Source organism: Plectropomus leopardus, chromosome 22 (genome assembly GCF_008729295.1).
Source record: "Plectropomus leopardus isolate mb chromosome 22, YSFRI_Pleo_2.0, whole genome shotgun sequence".
NCBI classification, from domain to species: Eukaryota; Metazoa; Chordata; class Actinopteri; order Perciformes; family Serranidae; genus Plectropomus; species Plectropomus leopardus.
The window spans coordinates 7384449-7407207 of NC_056484.1; the positions used below are offsets into that span (position 1 = coordinate 7384449).

General features: G+C 40.3%; 2 protein-coding genes across 2 annotated transcripts; both read right to left on the minus strand.

Moving 5' to 3' along the window:
* Positions 1 to 5022: 5022 nt before the first annotated feature.
* kera (keratocan) lies at positions 5023 to 13143 on the minus strand. The gene is made up of 4 exons (XM_042511758.1): positions 13140 to 13143; positions 11829 to 12060; positions 5361 to 6235; positions 5023 to 5227 (listed from the first exon to the last, which is right to left on the minus strand). Exons 1-4 carry the CDS (start codon positions 13141 to 13143, stop codon positions 5058 to 5060), a joined length of 1281 nt encoding a protein of 426 aa, XP_042367692.1. The 3' UTR covers positions 5023 to 5057.
* A 5295-nt stretch (positions 13144 to 18438) lies between these two features.
* Positions 18439 to 22006, minus strand: lum (lumican). Its single transcript, XM_042511309.1, has 3 exons — positions 21928 to 22006; positions 20088 to 20966; positions 18439 to 19825 (listed from the first exon to the last, which is right to left on the minus strand). Exons 2-3 carry the CDS (start codon positions 20959 to 20961, stop codon positions 19671 to 19673), a joined length of 1029 nt encoding a protein of 342 aa, XP_042367243.1. The 5' UTR covers positions 20962 to 20966; positions 21928 to 22006; the 3' UTR covers positions 18439 to 19670.
* Between the last annotated feature and the right edge of the window lie 753 nt (positions 22007 to 22759).

The window sequence follows — 22759 nt, forward strand, 5'->3', positions numbered from 1 at the left end:
TCCATGATGCGCTGCCTTGACCCAGATACCTGCTGTTCATAATCTCATTCATTTCCTTCACAGCACAGATTGCGAAACTTAATGAGGTTGGTTAATATCATAAATGTGAATTCTAGGTGGGAAGTCCTAATAAGATTACGTTAATCACCGCTTAATTGCACCGCAGACATTAGGTGTAGGAATTAATCATATGTCAGTGGAAGTAATTTCATAGCACACTAATAGCAGGTGTAGCCACATGTCAGCAGGCCGGAGACAGATGACGTGAAATCAGAGAAAAGAGTTTGAAGAGAGTCCTCAAGGCCGGGGCAGAGAAATGGAGAGCGAGGGAAGAAGAGAAGGGAGAGAGACGTGGACAAGATGTTGGCCCTCAGGGTTAGATGGAGAGAGTGAGAGAGAGAGAGAGAGAGAGAGAGAGAGAGAGAGAGAGACAGGTTTCTAAGCTAACTCGACCCCTCGCCCTTTACAGAGGGCCTTTATGAGGCCCGCTCGCTGCCTGTCTCAGCACTCAAACTCCAAATTCCACCGAGGTTTGTGGACAGGATGGCAGCGAGTTACAGCTGCAAGGAAAAGCTTCATTCAGGGTGCTCAAACACACACACACACACACACACACAAACACACACACACACGCGCACACACAAACACACACACACACCAACACACATTTATGCACACACACACTTGGAGAGACACATCCTCTCACAGATGCACGCTCTGTCTTAATTTCTCAGAGAGAGAAAATTGAGAAACCTCTGCTGCTATTTTTGGTTTGAGGACAGATATAAAACAAAACACCTTCACGGGTTATTTAAGCCATGAATCAAACCTTTGTTGATATCAGAAGGATTATTATGCAAATAAATCCCTCATTATCTCTCGGATAAATGAACTGAGTGCACCCTGTGCAGAAAAGGTGAGGGTCAGCATCCTCACAGAAATAGACTTTGTGTCACGAGGCTAAGAAATCCTGCATGGTCACACTGAAAGAGGGACTATACTAGAGACAGAGGTGTGCTTATACAGGCCATCACAGTGTACAGTGTGTGGAAACTGTGTATGTGTGTAGCCTCCAGACTACCTCCGTGTTATGTTTGGCTCCGTGTTGGGCATTCCTGATATCCAGTGATTCTAGCATCTTTGCGTTTAAACAAACTCGACAGACGTCCCTTTGCTGCAGGCTGGACAACAAACTTGCAACTTTGTGTTTTGGAATTTGACCAAAATGTAAGAAAAATTATATATGCACATAGTTTAGAATGCGTAGAAATGATATCAGCAACATATAAGATTATTTGAAAGTTTTGGGGGGCTTTTTTTGCAAAAACAATTGACAAAAAAGTTCAAGATTTGTTTAATCTTTCGTGGCAAAATTCATCTTGCATGATTAAATATTGCATCCAAAGAAAACACTGCTGTCAAATCTGCAAAATAAATTATTACATCAAGGTTGTCACAAATCCAAAAAACACCTGTCAGACACCTGAATCACATCTACTGAAGATTAAAAAACTACCAGCCAACAGCCCCTTAGATTGCCAAAAGACCTCAACATATCATTCACTAAAACAAATCCCTGATTGGAAATAAAGCAGCTGCACCACCAACCAATTAGCCAAAGCATCTCTTATGCAAACCCTGAATAGCAGTGTTTTTGGATGTGCAAGTTGAGCCTAATCCCCCCCGCACCAAAGAGCCATTGAGCCAGCCATGAAGATAGCACCAAGAACGCTTACCTCTGTCTCCTGCTTTCCCGAATGGTCCCTTCAGCCGTGATGGAGATGCTGAGGGCTCCGGGACTTGGCCAATGGTGAGAGGTCGTGCAGGGTGCCTTGAAGAGGGGAGGGTGTGTGGAGTGTGTGAAAAGGTATGTGTGTGTGTGTATGTGACAAGAGTGTGTGTGTATGTGTAAGGTCTGTGCGCTCTGGCAGACCTGAGTGCCCTGCCGCTTATGTGTGAAGGTAGGCACTGAGACTGATTGGACAAGAGCAGATTGCTTTTGGTCAGTCGTAGTGCACCCACCCCACACCGTACACCCTCATGCAGGACCCTCTCAAACACACACACACACACACACAGAAAGAGAGAGCAAAAGGCCCCCCAATGGCTAAAGTAGCTTTTTATCCTCTACATGAGTATCCTTTATTTTTCTAAGAGTGTGGCTCAATCAGACTGAAATATTTGTCCGCCTTTTCCTGAGGTGAAACTCTGGCATGTGTTGCTTTCATGTATGGGGGGGATCTACGGGGTCCTTGTACACAATGGGAGCTCTGTGAGGAGCCCCTGTTAGCATGGTGCTGAGAGGAAGTCCCTGCTTGGAGGAAGGCCTCTGCCCTCCCTTTTTGGTTGCTTTCTCTTTGCACCGTCGCTCGCTAAACCTCCCGCCTTTAACTACAGATTTGAGTCCAGTCGTGGGATGATATGACATGACGGAGAGTGAGCTGATCTGAGGTGAGCGCCGAAGACACCAAGGGGAAGTGGTTCTTTGCTGCTCTGTACTGATGCTACATACACTCTTCGACTGTCTTACAAAATAAGACACACACAGGAAGCTTCTGGCTACTCTTTCAGCTTTATTTGGCCACAGTTTTGTCTCAAGCTGCCCCCCTGTCTCTCTCACTCCCATGGTAACTCTAGACCGTTTGATGAGTGAGGGGAAAAGGACGTAGCGTCAATGCCAGAAATCCTTCCGCACCTGCCATATAGGCAAGGATTTATATTCAGGGCTTCTGTGCTGCCAAGTATTCTCAAACTGAATGAAATATTACCCAAAATATCCTGACACAATGATTGATGTCCATAGTGTATGACACAGTTCATTGTAAAGAGTCTGGGAAGTCCCGCAGAGCTGGTTCACTCTGTTCAATCATTCTTAGAGTAATTGACAGTGAGGTGAATATTTTATGCAAAAAAACATGGATTATTTACGCTGAGCGTTAATTCTGGAGCCACAGAGTCAGACATGTATCAAATAACTACTTGAATCAGATTTTTTAAAAAATTTTGTACGATGTCATGAAAAATGTTTACATTGTGAAAATGAAGTTATTAAAATGTGTAGAAAATATTTATTTATAATATTTATAATATTTTTTTTTCAAAATTGTACATACATGATAGCTGTCTAAGTTACAACAGCTGCAAACTATGACCAGTGCATGTCAACATGTATGCAGAAAACTGATATTTTCCCCCTACATTAAAAAAAAAAATCTGTCCATGTGACTTTTGTTTTGCAAAATATTTCTATCCTAACTAGAATGCAAAAAACAAAAACCCTCACCAGCAGTCTTCAGCGGTCTGACACAGATAAATTATTCATGATAGCAAAACACCAATTGGAAATATCAACAACGCTGATTTCCCCTTCAGTTTAAGGAAGAAGAAGCTTTTGACAGATGAAAGTTTTACTACCATTCCTCATCGATAACAATCTCTCAAAACTGTCCTACCATATTCTGGCCTGATCCAAAACCACTGTTTCTGCCGGACTTTAAACTGTCATTAGACCAGGCAGTGCTTTTTTATTGTTTTAGTGCATGCTGATTAGACAAAGCAACATGGGGCATACAGGGGCATAATTTATTGTCTCATCAGAGTTTTGAAATGTTGTATTTGCACCATAGAAGGCATTTTAAAAAATCTCCATTTTAGTTACCTAAAACTCTGTTTGCATGTGGATGAAAAGCCAAAATATACAGGAAAATATTCATTTTGCCCAGAAAATTAGATGGTACATGTTTGCCAAATCACCAAGCTCTATGTGGAGCCTTCAAATGTTTGGGGAGGGCAACAAATGACTGCGAGTAGGAAGCACTGATCCATGAATGTTATTTCACAGTAATGTAATTTCAGGGCATTGAGTCTTTTGAGACTGACGCACAAAAGGTTTATGTTATATTACCGTGTGTCTTGTACGTGCCCAGGACAATATGATCTTCAAAGCCTGCCTGACCCACTTTGGGCCCTCTCTTGACTCAAGTCTCAGGACAACTGACCCGGTGTTCCCCCTCGTTGGCAGCCCTGGCTACACTGTTCGCTTAATGTAGGGCTATTGTTACTTGGTTGATTGATTGCAAACATTATGCAGATGATGATCTACTGAATGTTCACTTCATCTGCTATATACCACAAGTAGTATAATTGTTATTTGTGTATGTACGTTTAAATTTAGGTTGCATTAAAATGCAATCTAAATGCTGGAGTTGTAAAAAAAAGAAATAAAGAAAGACAAAAATACACAAGGGGGCACATGTTAATTTTTTAGGTGTTTTATTCAAATTGAAGACAATTAAAATGAAATCTCTTGCTCAGTTTATTCAGAAAAATAATGACCAGGATTAAAAAGTGTGTTGGCATTCTTTAAAAACAGTTCTCACATTTCTTTTGTATACAAAACATTAAGGAATATTGGCCATGAATATTCACATGATTCTACTTATTTGCCCTCCAGTATTAAATAAAAATAAATTACCTACAGTAAATATGTATATTTGTAGAATAGAGTAATTTTCAGAAGTAAATAAGACCACAAACCTACAGCACAAGACCATTCATTTGGCTTCAAGTCTACAAGTGTAAAGCAAAGGTTTTCCTGAAATAATAGAAAAAAGGGATTTTCTGCCTACGCATACATAAGCTTTGCCTCCTGCTCCAAGAAGCATGATGACAATGAGTCCTAAACATACCATTAACACATTTTGATCACCTATCTGTCTAAATCACTGTTATGCTAAATTATATTCAGGTTTTCACTCTGAATTGTACATGCAAATGTTTACACAAACATAAGGCACAACTTGTGGTCAATACAATCAATAAAGCGTTAAAAAAAATCAACCTCTAACTTGTCAGTTCCGTGTCAATTTAGTTTTCTTTAGAAAGGAACTTTAAATCCTTAAATCAAAGCAATCAAACAAGTCGATGCCAACTAGTGTCAATATTTTAGCTTCAGAAACATGCAAATAGTACTCATGTCACCATTTGTTGCATACATTCACAGATCATCTTCAGTTGTGGGAAATTCGTCTTCAACATGCTGATGATGTTTCTATTTTTTATATGACAATGGATCTCAGGAGACGGAAGCACAGAATGACATCCCTGGGAATTGGTGGCTTAATATCGTTGCCGTCCAATCTGAGGTAGCGCAGTCGAGGAACGCTGTCGTTGACGGAGTCGTCCACGGATTCGACGGCAACAGGACAGACATTGGAGCCACTTACAGCTGTAAATACACAAAGGACATACATGACTTACAAAAGCTATCTATTATACATCTCTGATAAACAATGCTTTTTAATTGATGCATAGCAGAAAGATTTATCTTTAGCTGCTTTGGGAAAATGTTCCAGACTTACTTTTGATATTGTTGTGGTCGAGGTGAAGTTGTTCAAGGCCTGAAGGGATGAGGGGAACCTCGGTCAGCTGGTTGTGGGACAGCTGCAAGTCCAAAATGCTGGAGACATTAAACACATTTTTGGGAACACCGCTGCTGCCAAGCTTGTTGTGGTTGAGCCTCAGAAATGCCACTTTTGGTAAACCTTTGAAGTAGCCGGCTGGGATCTTCTCAATGTTGTTGCCATCAAGGTAAAGCTGGGTAGTGGTGGGTGGTAAGCCGAGAGGCATGTTACTCAGCTGGTTCTTGGCTAGGTTGATCTGCACCAAATTGTTCAGTCCCTTCAGGCTCACTTCAGTCACAGCATCATCCATCAGCTTGTTCCCCTGGAGGTCCAAGAGGTTGAGTTTATCTAGACCAATGAAGACACCAGCAGGGATCTTAGAGATGCGATTACGAGAAAGACGTAGATGCTCCAGGGTGGGTGGCAAGGAAGATGGCACAGAGGACAAGAGGTTGTCATCCATGTAGAGGTGCGCCAGGTGAGCCATTCCACTTAGGACACCTGCTTCCAGTCCCTCACTGGTGATTTTGTTGTGGTTTAGATTCAGCCAGCGCAACTGAGTGGCGTTACGCAGGGCATCTGCTGACAGGACTTCGATTAGATTATTCTGCAGGTAAAGATACCATGTGTGAGGAGGGATGTTTGGGACGCTCTTCAGGCCTTTATTGTCGCAGTAGACAGCACGAGGGAAGTTGGAGGGGCAGCGACACTCTTTAGGGCAGGCCTGAATCTGGGCCAAAAAATCCTCGTAAGGCATGTCCTGGCTGAGAACTTGCCCAACCAGACACAAGGTGCAGAGAAAGCTCAGGAGAAGTGCCATTTTGCTTCCCAACCTGTGATGGAGAAGAAGACAAAACAATATTATAAGGAGTAGAATAATGTGCTACACAGTGTTATATAGGCTTTAAGAGAGAATAAGGCAAAAAGACATCTAAATGAACTATATATCCAACGTAAAGAGGATCTGAAAAGATGTTTTAACTGCACATTATTTGGTACTTTGAGGAATTAGGACTACAATGTAACTTATTAGTTTAATAAATGGCTGCATTTGAGAACCTGTTTCTGTTTCGTGATCCTAGATAAACAACATTTTTGGTCTTTCCCACATCAAACCGTCACTTTAAATACTGCAAATCATGTGGCTACCATCACATACCACTCAACTAAGTGTTCACAAATGTACGCTCGTTTAAACTCTGGCCCAAATTAGCTACCACCAGCGTATGTCACCTACTATACCACTAATGTCATTATCATTAAATTCCAATGGCAGCTGCCAACGGAGAAGGGTAACCTGCTCTTTCCGGGTCATTTCTTTACTGCCAATGACACGGAAAGCTCCAAGGCAGGATGCCGGGCCAGGTCAACTTAAATTGCATTAGGACAATCTTGAAGCTTAGACTTGAAGACTTTGCATGCCAGCTGTGATATGCACTGTTCAGCAGACTTAGTTTGCAACACATATGGCAAAGCCCGCCACACATCTCTACATCTCCTTGCTTTGGTTTGTAAAGGCAACAGAATGATGCATGCAATACCCACATATGCAAGCACTGTACATATTCACAATTTTCTCTCATCAGGGAAATGCTATGTAACGAAGAATGCTATGTAACGAAGAAGCACAGAAACAAAAAAGAGAAGAGAAGTGACCAAAATCTGAAGACAGCTGGACCACTTTCTATCCGCTCATCTCCTAAGCCTTAACTTGACTTAACATAACTTCTGCTCAGCTGCCATATGGTGCTTGTTTAAATTCTTGATGCACTCCACATTTGTCTGGAACTCATTTTGGGTAGGCCACGCTTTTCCACGGATGGATGCACTTCAAAGGCAAAGCAGGCACACCTGTTTTAAAAGATGTGCTCCTGCTTTCGCTGTACAGGGGTCAAAGCTTCTTGACCCATCTTTGGAATATCAGGCATGGCCCAGATGATAAAAGCATGATCCTGCTTCTACAAAGATATAACCCAATTCACTAAAGACAAACATCTACCGAACTACCAACGCTGTCATCGTATCAATGTCTTTGCCTTCGTATCAATGTCTTTGCCTTCAGAAATGCATCTTACCTTAAACTCTCAGAGTTCCTTCTTGCTGATGTCCTTCGTTAGCAAGTTACCAAGCGTAGTCCCAAATGGTGATGCTGTACCTCTCACTTCCCTGTATTTGTACTACTAGTTTTTTCATTCAACCCGTGCCAATCTGTCACTCAAGATGACAACTAAGCCTCTCTTGTCCAATGAGATTCTCCCAGGATCAAAGGTCATAATCCTATGTTGGTGTAGTGTGCTAAACCTTCTCAGCGCTTGAGACATGGCCCACTTACAAACAGGCTAATACAAGCCTACCTGTTCTTTGTTTGCTGGCTTCCCCATGTACAATCCGTCCTCCCTTGGTTCACATGCTTGATCTCTTTTTAACTCCACTCACAAATCCCTAAGAGTCCTTTTGCCGACCTTTTGCGCTGATTTTGTGCGGCTGCTGTCCAAGGTGCGATCGGGATACATTAATCTTCTTTATTCAAATTATACAGCCTTACAGTGTTTGCAGTCAACAGAGAATATAGGATAAACACAATGTCCAAAAGAACAGATCACTGTAATTGTAATGTACAGATGATCTCAAAATACCAGCAGGAGGTCATCAAGCCTGTCTACGAAGACTGTAAACACATGATCACTAAATTCGACTATTTTTATGTGGCAGGATGTGGCTTTAGTCTGATAAATCTTGGGATTTGCTATAAATGTATACAATCACCATCCTGTCTCACACCAAATGGACAGACTAGTGGAGGTGGAGAAACTTTGTGTTGTCTTAACAAACATTATACTGACCATAATTTGAATGCCACAGTATATTTAAGGGCCCTGACACCATTGGGGAGTGTTTGTCACCCTGGTTTTTGCAGTGTGTCCCATAAGGATGCCACTACTACTAAGGTAGTCAGCCCTTGTTAGCTGTTTTCCGGCCAGTTCAGAAGGTTGAATCAGCGTCCGCAGTTCAGCTCAGTGCATGAGAAGAGAGACGGAAGTGAGAAAAGCTAACTAACAACTTAAGTCAAGAGGACATGAGATTGGAAAAAAAAGTTCCATAAGGTATGCCATTAAGCTCCTTAGAAGAAATGATTCGTAATTCTTTGTGATATTTATATAAGTAGCAAACGGTAAATTTCATGCTTGCTCTTTAAAAATCCGATCATGTTATTATTGTGCTAACTGGCTAAATAGCGTCTTGAATCCGTCCCATTTCCCCTTTTTTGAATGACGAACAAAGACTGCTGCCGCCTGCTGCTATAGAGAGTTATGTCCTCTCACGCAGGCACAGAATGTACATGCTTGTTAACTGTTGGATGTAGTCTTTCCGGTGTGTTTAAGAGCAACTTTTTGGCCGAGATACAAGCGACATGAAGACGCACAACAGTCTGCCTTTGTCGCAGCTAGTTCATTGATGTCGGTTTGGTGTGTCTTGGCCTTAAGTCTTATATCTGGGCGTGTGTCTCATCATGCCCCTGGATAAACTTACTTGAATACTTACTATGTCATGAAGCAGGTTGGAGGCAGCTTGATGGACTCAGTAGCTTCAACTGACTCCAAAACACATTTGAGATGCGTCACTAACATGGACCAAAAAACCTACAGTAACTGCAAGATGCTGTGAAGTTGGCATAGAGCATTGATGCAGTTTTCAAGGTAGTCCTCGTGGGAATTCTGTGCCGGACAAAGGAAATTAAGTGCTGTGCAGTAAGTGTAATTGCCTATTAAATTCAATGTATTTCTGTTTTATGACAAATCATAAGGTTTTTGACAAATACCTTAGCTTACATTGATTATATACTGGCTGCAGTGTTCAGGCTATACTGCTACAGGACGCAGATGACGCACTGTGCTTTAACATCGGCTGCAGACATGATAAGTGATGTTGTTATGGGAGGGAGGTCAAGCTTAATCTGGGGGGGGATTTTACAGCACGCTGGTCAGGCAAATTGTTTTTGTACAGACTAGCCAGCGTGAGGCTTGGTGACCTTTCAACATGCCAGCGTGAGATTGCGCTAATTTCCAGTGATGACGGCAGAGGCTTGAATGCAGCAGGATAATCCCAGCTGAGTTGTGTGAGGATAGGGGCAACACTTATCCATGATCAGCCATGCAATCCCATCAGAGCTCCTCCTCTGTTTGCCGAGGTGTGCTTGGGGACGGTGATTATTCCTCTCCAAATGTTTGTAATCTTGATCAGATAACATCCAGACATCAGGACAGGTATAGGTACAGTGCGTCAAAGACAAATTACAATCTACATGAATGGACACATGTTAGCTGAGTCACTGTACGGTCTTAAGAAGCTTGGCTGGTTAGCCTGAAGTGAATTTACTTATTTGCACGCCATTCTCTATAGCTTTATCTTTTAATGAAAGCGTGTGTAGCTATTTACAGATATGCCTAATCCTTCTTCTTAAAGTAAAAGGCATATAATGGGTTTTTAAGCTTATAGATTAAAGAAGACAAATGTCCTTGCATATCTCTGAGCATGAGGCAGTTTGCAGTCAGGCTGCAGAGGCGGCTGACCAGTGGTGAAATGTTACCAAGTTCATTTACTCAAGTACTGAGGTACTTGTACTTTAGTTGAGTATTTCCATCTCATGCTTCTTTATACTTATACTTTACACTATATAATACTTTTTACGCCACTACATTTACAATTTTAGTTACTAGTTATTTTTCAAAATTACATATTTAATTAAAATTATGAATCAGCTTTTTAATTATGATGTATTATTATAGGTTAAGCTACCCAGTAGCATATAAAATAAATAAAATGAGTAGGGATGAGCAAGAAAACTATTATTTGTATCTGTTCAGTTGACTAAATTATCTGTAGCCATGGCCCTCATACTTCCATGCGTCCTATATGACGAGATAGATACAGCCAATAGATGGCACTATAGGGGCGGAGTCAGAAGTTTCAGACAATAACAAACAAGGCGACTGTGGAGGAGGTCGTCATAATGTACCTTTTAATGGAGGCTGTGCTGTCCTTAAATACATTGTGACATGTTGGTATAAAATTCTTTTCACATATTAATGACTTGTTCCGTTCTGCGAAATGTCTTCGTTTCCTAAGTTCACTTTTTTCACGCTACATTGCCCCATGGTATGCTTTGTTTTATCTGTATCTGTAAGTTTTCAGAAATCGTGCATAAATATGGACAAAGTAAATGCAGTCAATACAGACAGAAGGCTTCATCTGTCTCTGTATCTAACGCTGAGCATAAAAGAGCCCTTAAAGTTACTTGGCATGCAACTCAGTCTATTCAGCAACAGGACAGCCAGCTGGTAACAACCCAAATGTGCTTCCACTCAGGCTTCCTACTACAATGGCCGACCAGCAGCCTTATAAAATGGTTTGGGATTAAATCAATAATCAGTCCATTTGATAAGTATTTCATTCAACAGACCAAAGTTGGACACATCTGTCTTTTTACAGCCATTTTAAAACTGAGTGATTAAACACTTATTCAAGCTAACAGAAATGTCAATAAAGTTTTAAAATACAATTAATGAGGTGTAAATAGCCTTTTTTCCCTCCAAATGTAACTGACACTGGGTGTGATTTGATAGAAACTGTTTGACCATCCAGTCTCATTACTAATTACAATAGTAATAGTAATAATGTGTGTCAAGATTTACAATTGAATACCCCAAAATGTTAAAAATGGGGATGCAGGGCTTCACAGATCTCTGCAAAATGGAACATATATTACTGAAAACAAATGCTGGCTACAATCTGCCTGACAGACTAAGGAGAAACACATGCAGAGGAATATGATAATGCTCATTTCCTGCCAGGGGCTTTGTGTCAGAGCCAGCTATGTTAATTATACAACGGGTTGTATTTGCACTGCATTGGTTTTTGCGGGATCAGTTCCAGTTGATGGCTTTGCCGAAAATCCACTTCATGACTTTGAAACATTTGGAAGAGTTTGCATGGCTTACTGCATCCAGAGCTGAGAAAGTAACCGTGTTTATGGATAATTATAACGTGGAAAAAACAGGTTTGGCAGTAGAAGTGACTTTCCAAGATGTCATTTGCAGTTGTTTCTCTCTTGCTCATTTACTTCCAGGCTTGATTGTAAATTGATTGATTGCAAAAGTGCATAAAATCCATTTATCTTCCTGATGTTAAGCATCCTAATTCATGAAATAAAAATACATGCAATACTTTTAAAGCCTCTTTTTAATTACAAGGTTACTTCACGCTTGCAAGATCTGAAACAGATATTGGCAAGGTGCACAACATCAAAGGGAAAGATGAAAACAATCAGATGAAAAACACCTGAGAAATGCACAGTCCAAGCCTCTCACTCCCCCCTCTCTCATGTAGATTTATTAGGCTGCTAAAGAAATATAAGATCATGTTTACCTGCTCATCCAACTGGCGAGAGTAGTTTGCATGCAGCCAGGTGTGGTGTGGTTCTTCTTCTTCTCCAATGAATTACTCTGATGATTGTCCAACAGTGTCAGAGACTGTGATGTGGCTGAACCCGGTTGTTGTTGGTTTGTCTCCCAAGGGCTGCACCTTGGACACCGGTTGAACCGAGGGGATGGAGCATGTGTTGATGGTGGGAGGACGATTGTGTGTGAGTTGGGATGTCCTTTGAGAGTTTGTGTTGCCTACTTTTTGCCAGCCCAGCACTTTTTTCCGCCTCTTTTTCGTTTTGTCTCCTCTTTTTTTTTTTGTTGAAATTTAAGTCATCAGCTTGGTGTTAAGGGTGAAACGGCTGTCACTCCACCCAACTTAACCATTTGGTCTGCAATACAGGATTTGCTCTTCACCCATTACTCATGGGGGATGGGTGCTCGACCATTTAATGGCTCATTTCAGCTCACAGGCCTGGGGTGTGTTCCTGCCAGGTGAGGTTAGAGGGGAGCTTAGAGGGGTTTGCACCCAGACGTTCACACCCAACCTTTTACAGGAAAATTCCCACTTTTACTACAAACCAAGTCTTCTTTTTGTAGTTTTTCCCATCATGGCTATTAGGGGTAATATATTACTCACTGACGTCACTGTAGAGAATTTTTACACCTGGTTATTGCTAGAAGCAGCTTTTCTGTATAACACCGTCTGTTGTGGTAGAACAGGAGCCCCAGACCACTTTTAAAGACTTGGAGGTAAAAGTTAAAGTTTATGGGAATTAAAGTGGCTCACTCATGGAAAAATAATGGAAAATTGTAATTCTAGTAAATCTTGCTCTGTGAATAACCTTTTATCCAACTAAAAAAAGTAATTTTGTGCATCTTGTTTGATGTTTGTTCATTTTTATCCAAATACATCCAAACCGAAAGTGAAGAGACGCTGTCCAGGTGGGATGGTAGTGAACAAATCTCGGACCTTCATGCAGCGTCCGGTGTTCACTTCCTGTCTGAATGTAATATGTTTATTTTCTGCACCTTACCATATGCCTCTTTAGCCCAATCTTAAGTATCTGTGCCAGCATTTGTTGACATTCCATCATGTGCTGTTGCTGCCTAAACATAAGCATGTACAGCGTCATCCCAACATGTGCATTTGTTGACGTCATGGTAACGGCATCCCAGACCATGAATAGCACATGTAGAAGGATACCTCAAAAGTAAATGTAATGAGGAAGTTCAGTGACAAAGCGGCAACATGTGACGATTTGGGATGAGAATGTGTTGTCTGACAACAATTTAACATAAGCAGTAGTCCTACCCATGGTGCTGGTTGGATTATTGTTAATCCCTCTGCGGTGCTCATTGGCTGTTTTTTATTTTAACCGAGAAACTGCTTTTTCATTTCATGATGCTAAACCTGAATCAAAACTCAAACTCAGTGGAGTGGTCAAATTCAAAGTTCTGGATCCACAGTTTAACGGCATGCAACTAAAGTCTGCTCGAACATGATTGGTCAATGCCACTACAAACGGAAACCAGAACGCTTCCAATACCAAAATCTTGTCCCATTGCCTACAGATTGTGCTAACATATGCAGATGTATGATTATAAATATTAAAGTCGGTTTAACTCAGCCATTACTGCTCCAAAAATATGTGAATGGGGTTTTGTTTAGAACAGCGGTTCCAGTCACGGGGTCCAGATTTCTCCTTGGTCATTAGTTCAGGGTCCAGACATTATATAACTTACCACATATTCAATTTTATTTCACAAAATATGAACAACACGTTGGCGAAGAACACAAAGAAATAAAACATATTGCATGAATAAACACACATGGCACTTCAAAATCATAGCTCTGTGCTGGGATTCACTGTACTTCTAAATAGAGCATGTTTTTTTTACAAACTTATCTTGTTCATGAGTCACTTGCGGCCGTTTTTTTAGAGCGGAGCCATGAACCACCAGTTGGGAACCACTGGTTTGGAAAATCTTAAAATATTAGTTGATGTAAAGAGCCTCGACACAGATTTACTTTCACAACATCCAAAGACAAACCTTTGAAGGTGGATTGGGTTAATGCTGCAGTCTTTCCTGCTGTCAACCCTCCCCATCTTCTTGCCCTCTTTCTTATTTCAGCCGTGTGCATGTCTACGTTAAGGCCACAGATGGGACATCTGGAGGCCATGTCTACACTTTGGGAGACAAGGTTGAGAAAAAGAGAAATGAGGAAAGACAATAAAATAAAAGAAAGTCAGGAGCTATTCAGCAGCAAATAGGAGAGAACTGAAAAGTGTCAGTTGAACTACAATCTGTAGAGAAAAGTCAGAGACACAGAACAGGAAAAACAACAGAGATAAGGAGGTAGAGCAGCTGGAGACGGTCTGGTCAGCGGGGTGATCTTTGGAGTTGGGCCGCCAGGCTGCAACAGCTGATTATACTTTCACTCACCGTCTCCAGCAGGAGGATGTGAAGCTTAAGGCTTTATAAAAGGACTTTATTGTCTAGACACGGGCAGCAGGAGCTCCACTCAGGATTTAAATAAGAGCGACCCAGGAGGAAGAGGAGGAAATTGTCCTAGATTGGGAATTGGTACAAATGATCGTATGAAAACATGCAGAATGTGAAAAAAGCTGTTAAAACAAACATGTAAGACATTGTAATGGCAGTGGTAGTGAGTAGACCGCTAATGTTTTTACCTCCTCACTTTTATTGGATGGCACAAAGAAGTGCTGGGTAACAGTCCTGAAATGAAAATAATACTTACGTAAAAGTAAGTAAGTAAAATCAGGAAAAACTATTTAAAGGTCCAGAGGTAAAAGTACCCAATACATAAAACTTTTCAAGAAAAAAGTCAGATCTAAACAACTCAAAATATATAAACAAAACCCAAACCTCCAAATTATATATACATTTATATATATATACACATTTTAAAAAAACCTACCAAAAAGCTCAGAGTTATAAAAAAGAAAAAATCCATCCACCAAAAAACAAAAAATTTAAAAACATAAAAAGAAGAAGAAAAAAACATCCCCCAAACCTCAAATCAAATAAAAAAAAAACCCAGATAGGCTTAAATGTTTATCAAAAATAATTTGCGATTAATATTCCATGAATCAAATGATTTATCAACTAACTGTTGCAGCTGTATTTATATAAACTGTTAAGTTTGTTTCTTTGTGCAAAAATCTCAAATTGTAAAGCAACTAAAGCTGTCAGATGAATGTAGTGGAGTAAAAAGTATATTATTTCCCTCTGAAATATAATTGAGTAAAAGTATTAAATAGCATGAAAATAAAATACACAAGTAAAGCACAAGTACTTTGAATTCATACCCAAGTACAGTACTAAATCTAGTAGTAAGTAGTTGTAGTAGTGTAATAGTAAATGTACTTAATTACAATCGACTGCTTGGTATATAAAGTCCCAGCAGCTAGTGAGAGACAGGCTCCTGACAATCATTTACATAAGTGGGTCAAACTGTGAATCTAACTGGACTTGGCAGATGGATATAATTACAAACACCTAGCAGGAATCAAATGGGACATCTGGAAGCTATTTACATAATAACTGTAAATGCCACGATTCTAATCAACTAACCTACCAACTTTTAATGGTGTCTGCTCTAATAAGGAACTCTTGACTAATACTTTCAGAAGAAACCAGTGGTTCCAGCACATGTGGTTCACATCAGCCAGGATTAGTGGTGCTGTTAGTGCAGAGCTCTGCAAAGGCGCCATTGATACTGTAAAGAGGAATGACAAGTGAATGTCAAGTAAAAAAAAAAAGACAGTGACAATGAATCTTTGCTCCTGATTTATTGTCCACAGTGTCGGTGCATTCATATATCACAAGGGACATTTAAAAGCGTATTGTAATAGTTTCAAAAGAGCATATTTTTCTTTGTCACTTCAGTGATGACAGTTATTGTTCTTGTCTTTTTCTGTCTACTTGCACAATGTAACTGAACATATATCTGTTTTACCTGACTTCACCTGCACACTTGTATTAGCTGAGGGTGCATGCCCATAAAAGTCATGGCAAAATGAAGAGAATTTAAGAAAATACACGCAGAGGGTGGGGTCTCTGCAGATAAATACCAACACATTTTCATCCCAACTCGTCATATGTTTCTGCTTAGTCAGTGGACTTCCGTGTCTATTTATCACGCTCAAGGTATCCTTTTGCATCTGCTGTTTATGCCCTAGGATGCCGCTACTGTGATGAAAACAAATGCACATGGTGGGATGATGCAGCATTTGGTTATGCTTAGACAACAGGAGCATGTGGCAGCTAATGCTAGACTGTCGTCAAACGCACATGCTGGCATGGAAGACTCCAGGTCTAAGTGACATCTTCAGGTAGGTCGGCATGTTGTAACCAGTCATGTGTCTTACCGTCATGGGGAACAATAGTTTGATGCATACAGGACCTGTATGAGTCAGAGAAAGCAACTAAGCTCGAAGTCCTGAAAAGTGCAAATGCTGTCAAGAACTGCTTCACCTTGTGATAAGAACTTCAAAACTGTTTTGAAATCCAAAATAATGGAACGTGATTAATTGCAATTAACTTCTGATATTCAGCAATTAAAAAAAGTAATCGTTTGACAGCCCTACTATATATATTGATCTTTAGGGACGTCCTGCATAGTATACCTCTAAAAATGATTCAGTATGGGCTGTACAAGAAAACTTGAGGCAGAGACTTTTTGAGAAATGATAACATTAAATCACTTTTAACCACAAGTGGTGGCAACAAGCCTAAAAAGCCGAATATGCAGACTACTGGAAACAATACACCAGGAAAGTCCTCTTTTAAGAATACATTAACTGTTTGTATTGAAGCTCCACGGGGAAGCATTCCTAAAAAAAAAAATAAAGCACTTTGAAATCATCATGGGATAGTTGTGGTTTCTGTCTGAGAGAGCTGGAAGAGTATTTTTACACTGAAAATATCTTAAAGCTGTGGTGTTAAACAAAACCCTACAACCCCTGCATCCCTCCAGGACCAGCAGTTTTTTGTTTGACTCTACAGCTACATTGAAACATTGAGCAAAGATGATAGGTTCTGTATGTAACTACGGTAGATTAATGACTGGAGAGACACAAAGTGAAACCTGGGGAATTCAAGATACAGATGGAGACCACAATGTACGGCTCCTTGAAAACATCTGGGCCATGAATGTAAACAGTATATCTGAAACATACTAAAAAGCCTTTGGAGAATAAATACAGGCATCTTACAGCAATCTTAAAACAAAAAAACAACCCTTTTTCCCCCTTTTGTAAATCATGGTGACTTCATTCTGAAGATTTAGGCCAAAAAGGAGGACGGTAACAGCCAAAAATGACAGCATAACTCCACAGAATAAGAAGTAATCTGCAACTAATCATGCTCTGTCTGAATGTTCAGTTTAAATCTGATACAGCACTTCTTAACGGCTTGTTATACTGTATTATCTTTTGGGACAGGACTGACTGTAGATTGTGTTGTTTTATTTTTTGGGTCCTTTTACTTGGCTTTAACTTGTTAATAAAACCAGACTATGAGGGTTGAGATTGATTAGATTCTTATTTGTATTTGTATTTAAGTATTAACTTCAGAGATTGGAAGATAACACCCAAATTTGATTGTTTCTTTGACAGCATACCTTTACAGATATGTCTCAATAATGCATGCTTTATAAAACTGTATACAGTGTATCAGCTAAATGTATTATTTTTCCAACCCCAAAGTTGTCTTTATTAGTTATGAATGTATATAGAATTATTATAGGATTCTCCTCCAACAAGTGGTATAGCACAAAGTCTCTGTCAGCATATAAATTCAGTATACAAGGCCATCCTTCAAGGGGACCTATTATGCTAGGTTCAAACTTATATTTACTAAAACATGTTGACATGCTTTAGTGTTAAAAAATTACATTATTTTCTCATACTGTCTGTACTGGAACACTTGCATTCACCCTCTGTCTGAAACACTCAGTTTTAGCGCTTGTCTCCTCAAGCCCCCTTTGTGTCAGTGTATCCTGGTCTTCCATCTGCACCGTCATTGTAGCTGGGGAATAACTGGAAAGGACTACAGCTGCACTTTCTACTGCAAAAAAAACCAACAAACAAACCCAAAAAACAAACAAACCCCAAAACACTAAAAGAAATTTTTAAAAAAAAGTGTATTAATCAAAATCTTCAGAACCAGACATGTTCCAACAGGAATATGATCTGAAAATGGGGAGAAATGATCAACATTGGCAACTAAGTTTAAATGTATTCCTGACGTTAGCATGTAGCTACATGTAGCGCTGTATGTAAACACTTGGGGTAGCGTGCCTGGAGCAGATGACCATATAAAGAAATATGTCAACTTGTAGAAAAAGCAGAAAAGTAGAAAAAAAACCAACCTTTCACACAGATTATTGAACGGTCTGAAGCCTGAGATTTTTTTCACATCAGGATTACTTTTACATCCGTTTCCTTCGTTATTTAAAGCTTTGGCCATAATTGACACGAACATCCAATACTGCAACATTATATAGAAAAGCTTAATAGGTCCCCTTTGATTACATTTACGCTCAAAATTAATTGCAGCAGGCTTAAAAAGCGATATCATACAAATAAGTTGGAAACATTAGTTTATTCAACTGTGTTTAGTTTCCTCACAGCAAATCCAAGAGCAGTTACCGAGTCAAAGGCCACAAAAGAAATCACGATATAATAAAAAAAAATTACCTGAACAATATGTGATATTCTAATAACAAAACTTCAGTCAACATGGCACTGCTGCCACACTGACTTTGTACCGGTGAGAAGCATTCATCAAACATGGTGAACAACAACGTAACAATGAGAGCACCTTAACTGCAAAAGCTGTAGTTTATTATCAAAGAATGGTACCATTGGTTGCATGCAAGTAATGCAAATGTATACAAATCAGCAATGCGCATGACAGCTAGGAATTAGGAAAAGAAACAATTTGACTCGTGATTTCTGGAAAACATCATATCATCTCAAGGCTTAATTGAAAGTAGTTTAAAGGAGAATACCAATGTCTTTTAATCATGTATTGTTTCTGTTACTCTCTAAAAATAAGTACTGGAAAGTACTGGGAAGTTATTCTCTCAGTATTATTATTTTTCAAGTCAATCAAGGCACAATTTGGTGTTTTGTAGGCATTGGTATTTACCATAAAACCACTTTGATACTACTTTGACCAAGATGTTGAAAAATATGACTGCTATGTAACTGCTACTTTACATTTCTCACATTAGGCATTTTACACTGACATCGGACTACGCAGTCCTTATTTGCTGGTCCTTTGCACAGCAATGGATTAATTATTATACATGCTAAACATTGGGACAAACAAGACAGACAACAAAAAGACAACTGAATTGAGACATTGGAGCCGCTGTTTACTCCATTGTGTCTATAATCAATGCCATCAAATGCAAGTTTGGAATGTTTAAAGTGTGTGTTGTTAATCAAAGCATATGAATTCATTTCTATTCATATTGCTTTTGGTCCTTTTTATATATGTTTTTTTAGAGTTTCCCCCCATTTTTGCCTTCATATATATTTGAGCAATGAGAATCTTTAGAGAATCTGTTATTTCTGATTGCATGTTTGGTGAAATTGTTGTCTTGCCATCCATTTTTGTCTCAAATTTGCACAGCTCGTGATTTATTTAAGATATATCTTTAATTGATGAAGATGCCATCTCAGTACTTCAGATTTGCATACTGATTATGTGCATGGACATGTGACCGCTATGACAGGAGGGATATTTTGCCCTTTAATTCCTGAAGGCTTTGGGCTGAGCTGTGTCATGGAAGTAATGAGGGAGGTCCTTATTCAAACATGATATCTGAAGCTTGGCGCAGGCAGTTGGTGTATTCAGGGGGCATGTCGGTGTGTGTGACGTTGTTGGCGTCCAGACGCAGGTGCTTCAGGTGAGAGAAGTGGAGGACATCAACGTACTTGCAGAGGCTTTCCAGGTTGAACTCTGCGGAGAATCAAAAATGGAGACAAAGTAAGTGAAGTGTTTGACCACTGGTAGAAGGATGCATGTGATACACATTTCTGTGGTTTCACGTTATTCTATGTACAAAACTTTCTAGCAATAATGCACAAAGAAGTGTAGTACTTCAATAGACTAGACTTCAAGCTAGCAAATATGGATGGAAACAAAGCATGATTTGAAAAATTTTAAAAAGTAAGCTTTGTAAATGCTTCTAAGAGAATAAAGAGTCCTGGTGACCACTCACTGTTGATCTCGTTGGCCTGGAGGTAGAGTTGCTCCAGCTGCTGGTTGATCTCGGGGATGGACTGCAGTTTGTTGAAAGACAGGTCCAGCTCCACCAGCGATGACACGTTGAACACTCCTGCAGGGAGTCCAGAGTCCACCAGTTTGTTGTGGGAGATCCTCAGGTACTGCAGTGCAGGCACCTTATTCAGGTATCCCGCTGAGACACTGTCGATGTCGTTGTAGTCAGCATAGAGGATCTCCAGTGAACTGGGGACTCCGGCTGGCAGCTTCTTCAGCTTGTTGTGGCTGACATCCAGGGACAGCAGCTTCTTCAGCCCTTTGAATGCACCGCTGATACCGTCTGAGCTCAGCTGATTGTGCTGAAGGCTGATGGAGGTCAAGTTCTCCTTGTCGTTCAAAAGCCCAGAGGGAAACTTGGACAACTGGTTGTGCATCATCTTCAGCTCTTCGAGAGACTTTGAGGGAGGGATGACTGGCTCTGTTAGGTTGTTGTTGCTAAAGAATAGCTTCTCAAGAGCTGTGAGTTTGTCGATTGTACCCTTTGCTATCTTACCACTGGTGATCTGATTGTTGTCAAGGACCAGCCAACGAAGTCCATCGGTAACATTATCAAACACTCCGGCCTTGATCTCTTCTATCTGGTTGTTTTGGAGGTACAGGTACTTGATTCCCGTTGGGACAAAGGGAACAGACTTGAGCTTGCGGTTGTCGCAGTACATGGCGGTGGGGAACAGGACTGGGCAATCGCACTCTTGATTACAGTTTGGCCCTGAGGGTCCTAGCATGGATACGGGCTGGTAGTCGTAGTCATAATATTGGCACAGGGCCATACTGACCAATACGGCCAGCAAGGGTAGACGAAGAGGGAACATGACTTCTGGAGATCCAACAGACAAGAAAGGAGAGGAGGCAAAAAATAAGTTTAGAGGGGTCAAGAGCAACAAAAATGTAATTTAATTCTAAAATAAAGAAAACTGAAGGGAAAAATAACTATAAAACAACTTTTTTGAGCTATTATGCTCAAAAGATGTCAATCTTACTCACTATTGCCGCTCTCATACATGCACCATATCACCACACCCACTCCCCAGAGTATTATATAATCGGTCAAGAGTTCACGTCAACCGAATGGAGACCCATGAGTCCTAGATTCCTTGATTCAACTCTTGATTCTAAATCTGTGTCAAGCCACATCAATACAGCTGTTGCTTCAAACAAACTCCCACTTAATCTATCAGCTTCATTCCTACATAAACCAGCAATGGGAGCCATAATGCAACACAGATGTTCCAAGAGTACACAATAGTTTATGTATACATACCGGTACGTCAGTGTTACACCAATTTTTAACATGTGTTTGAAACCCTAAAAAAGTGTTATTTCGTCTTTTGTTAAAATGATTAAGCAAGCACATTGACCAAATAACTAAAACCAGTCAGTTTAGGATCATGACTGTACAACATCAACCCTGCAGACAATGCAAAACCACAATAATTAATTCCAGACACATGAAAAATGCAGACAGAAGCTGGATCCAAATGCAACACTATTATTTCCATAGTCCTAAATCCCCGAAATCTACGAAACAGTCTCAAAAAGGCACTGCAGATCTGCATAAACATGTAAGATTTAGGCTAATACAAGGATTTCCTTAGAACATCAAAGTTCTATCACTATTTTTTGTTCTTTGTCCTGGTATTCTTGTCTTCTCTCTGCAGCACTAGCCACTGCCCAAAAGCCTTGCAGTGACAGCTGATAATCCCATCCGGAAAACAGAAATTAAAGAGGAATAATCAAACAGGAAATCACAAATCCATGCCTCCACATGCAAGGCTTACCTGTGGTTCTCTCTCCTCGTGTGCGTGGGGTAGAGGGCCAGTAGGTAAGAACAGTGTGGTGTTCAAAAACTGGAGGTCTCTGGAGAAAAACACAGAGGAGAAAGAAGGAGAGAGGGGGAGGAGAGAGAGAGAGAGAGAGGGGGTAGAAGGAGAGACAAAGAGGGAGGAGGGGAGGCTTCTTTAGCAAACTGGATGGAGTCAGGTCGTCATATAAATTCAAGGTGTCATTCGTTTGAATGTCTAGAGGAGCATCATCCAAAAACTGTGGTAAACTAACCAACAGCAGGTGCAAATACACCTCAAAAAAAGCTAAAAAATGTAGGATGTTTTTAATATTACCTCCACCTTTTCCAACGTTAATCAGCTTTACAGAGTTTTGGTAATTATCTTGCAAACAAAACAAAACCCAAATGTGTGCAAGCAGAAACTCAAAGTTGGGGAGTCTGTTTGTGGAAAAGAGTAGGAGACGCTATGGGTGGAAAAATGTGAAAACGATCTCTGGCAGCCATTTAACCCAGACGCCGCTTGTGAAGAGGAATAAATTCAGCCGTACCTCTCAAGCTGTGAATAAGGCTTTGGAAAATCTGACAAAAAGGTTATGAGACGGCCAGAGAGGACTTGCATAACACTTGACGCAAACATTTCTTCTCCTGCCTTTGTTTTTGACCAATGGCATGGTTCTGTAAGGGGTGAGGGTAGGTAAAGTAGGATCAAATTCATCCCATATGTCTTTGCTATAAATTATTTTCATTCCTTTAGCTCAACATTTTTCTTCTCCACCAGCCCTCCAATCTGTATTGCTATACATACGACCACAGTAGATCACCTGATA

Coding starts and splice junctions, on each gene's coding strand:
- lum (XM_042511309.1), bottom strand. CDS start 20,961: ATGTTCCCTCTTCGTCTACCCTTGCTGGCCGTATTGGTCAGTATGGCC. Junction 19,826..20,087: donor CCAGGCCAACGAGATCAACA/GTGAGTGGTCAC, acceptor GATTCTCCGCAG/AGTTCAACCTGGAAAGCCTC.
- kera (XM_042511758.1), bottom strand. Junction 6,236..11,828: donor CTCGCCAGTTGGATGAGCAG/GTAAACATGATC, acceptor TCTCCATCACAG/GTTGGGAAGCAAAATGGCAC. Junction 5,228..5,360: donor CGACCACAACAATATCAAAA/GTAAGTCTGGAA, acceptor GTGTATTTACAG/CTGTAAGTGGCTCCAATGTC.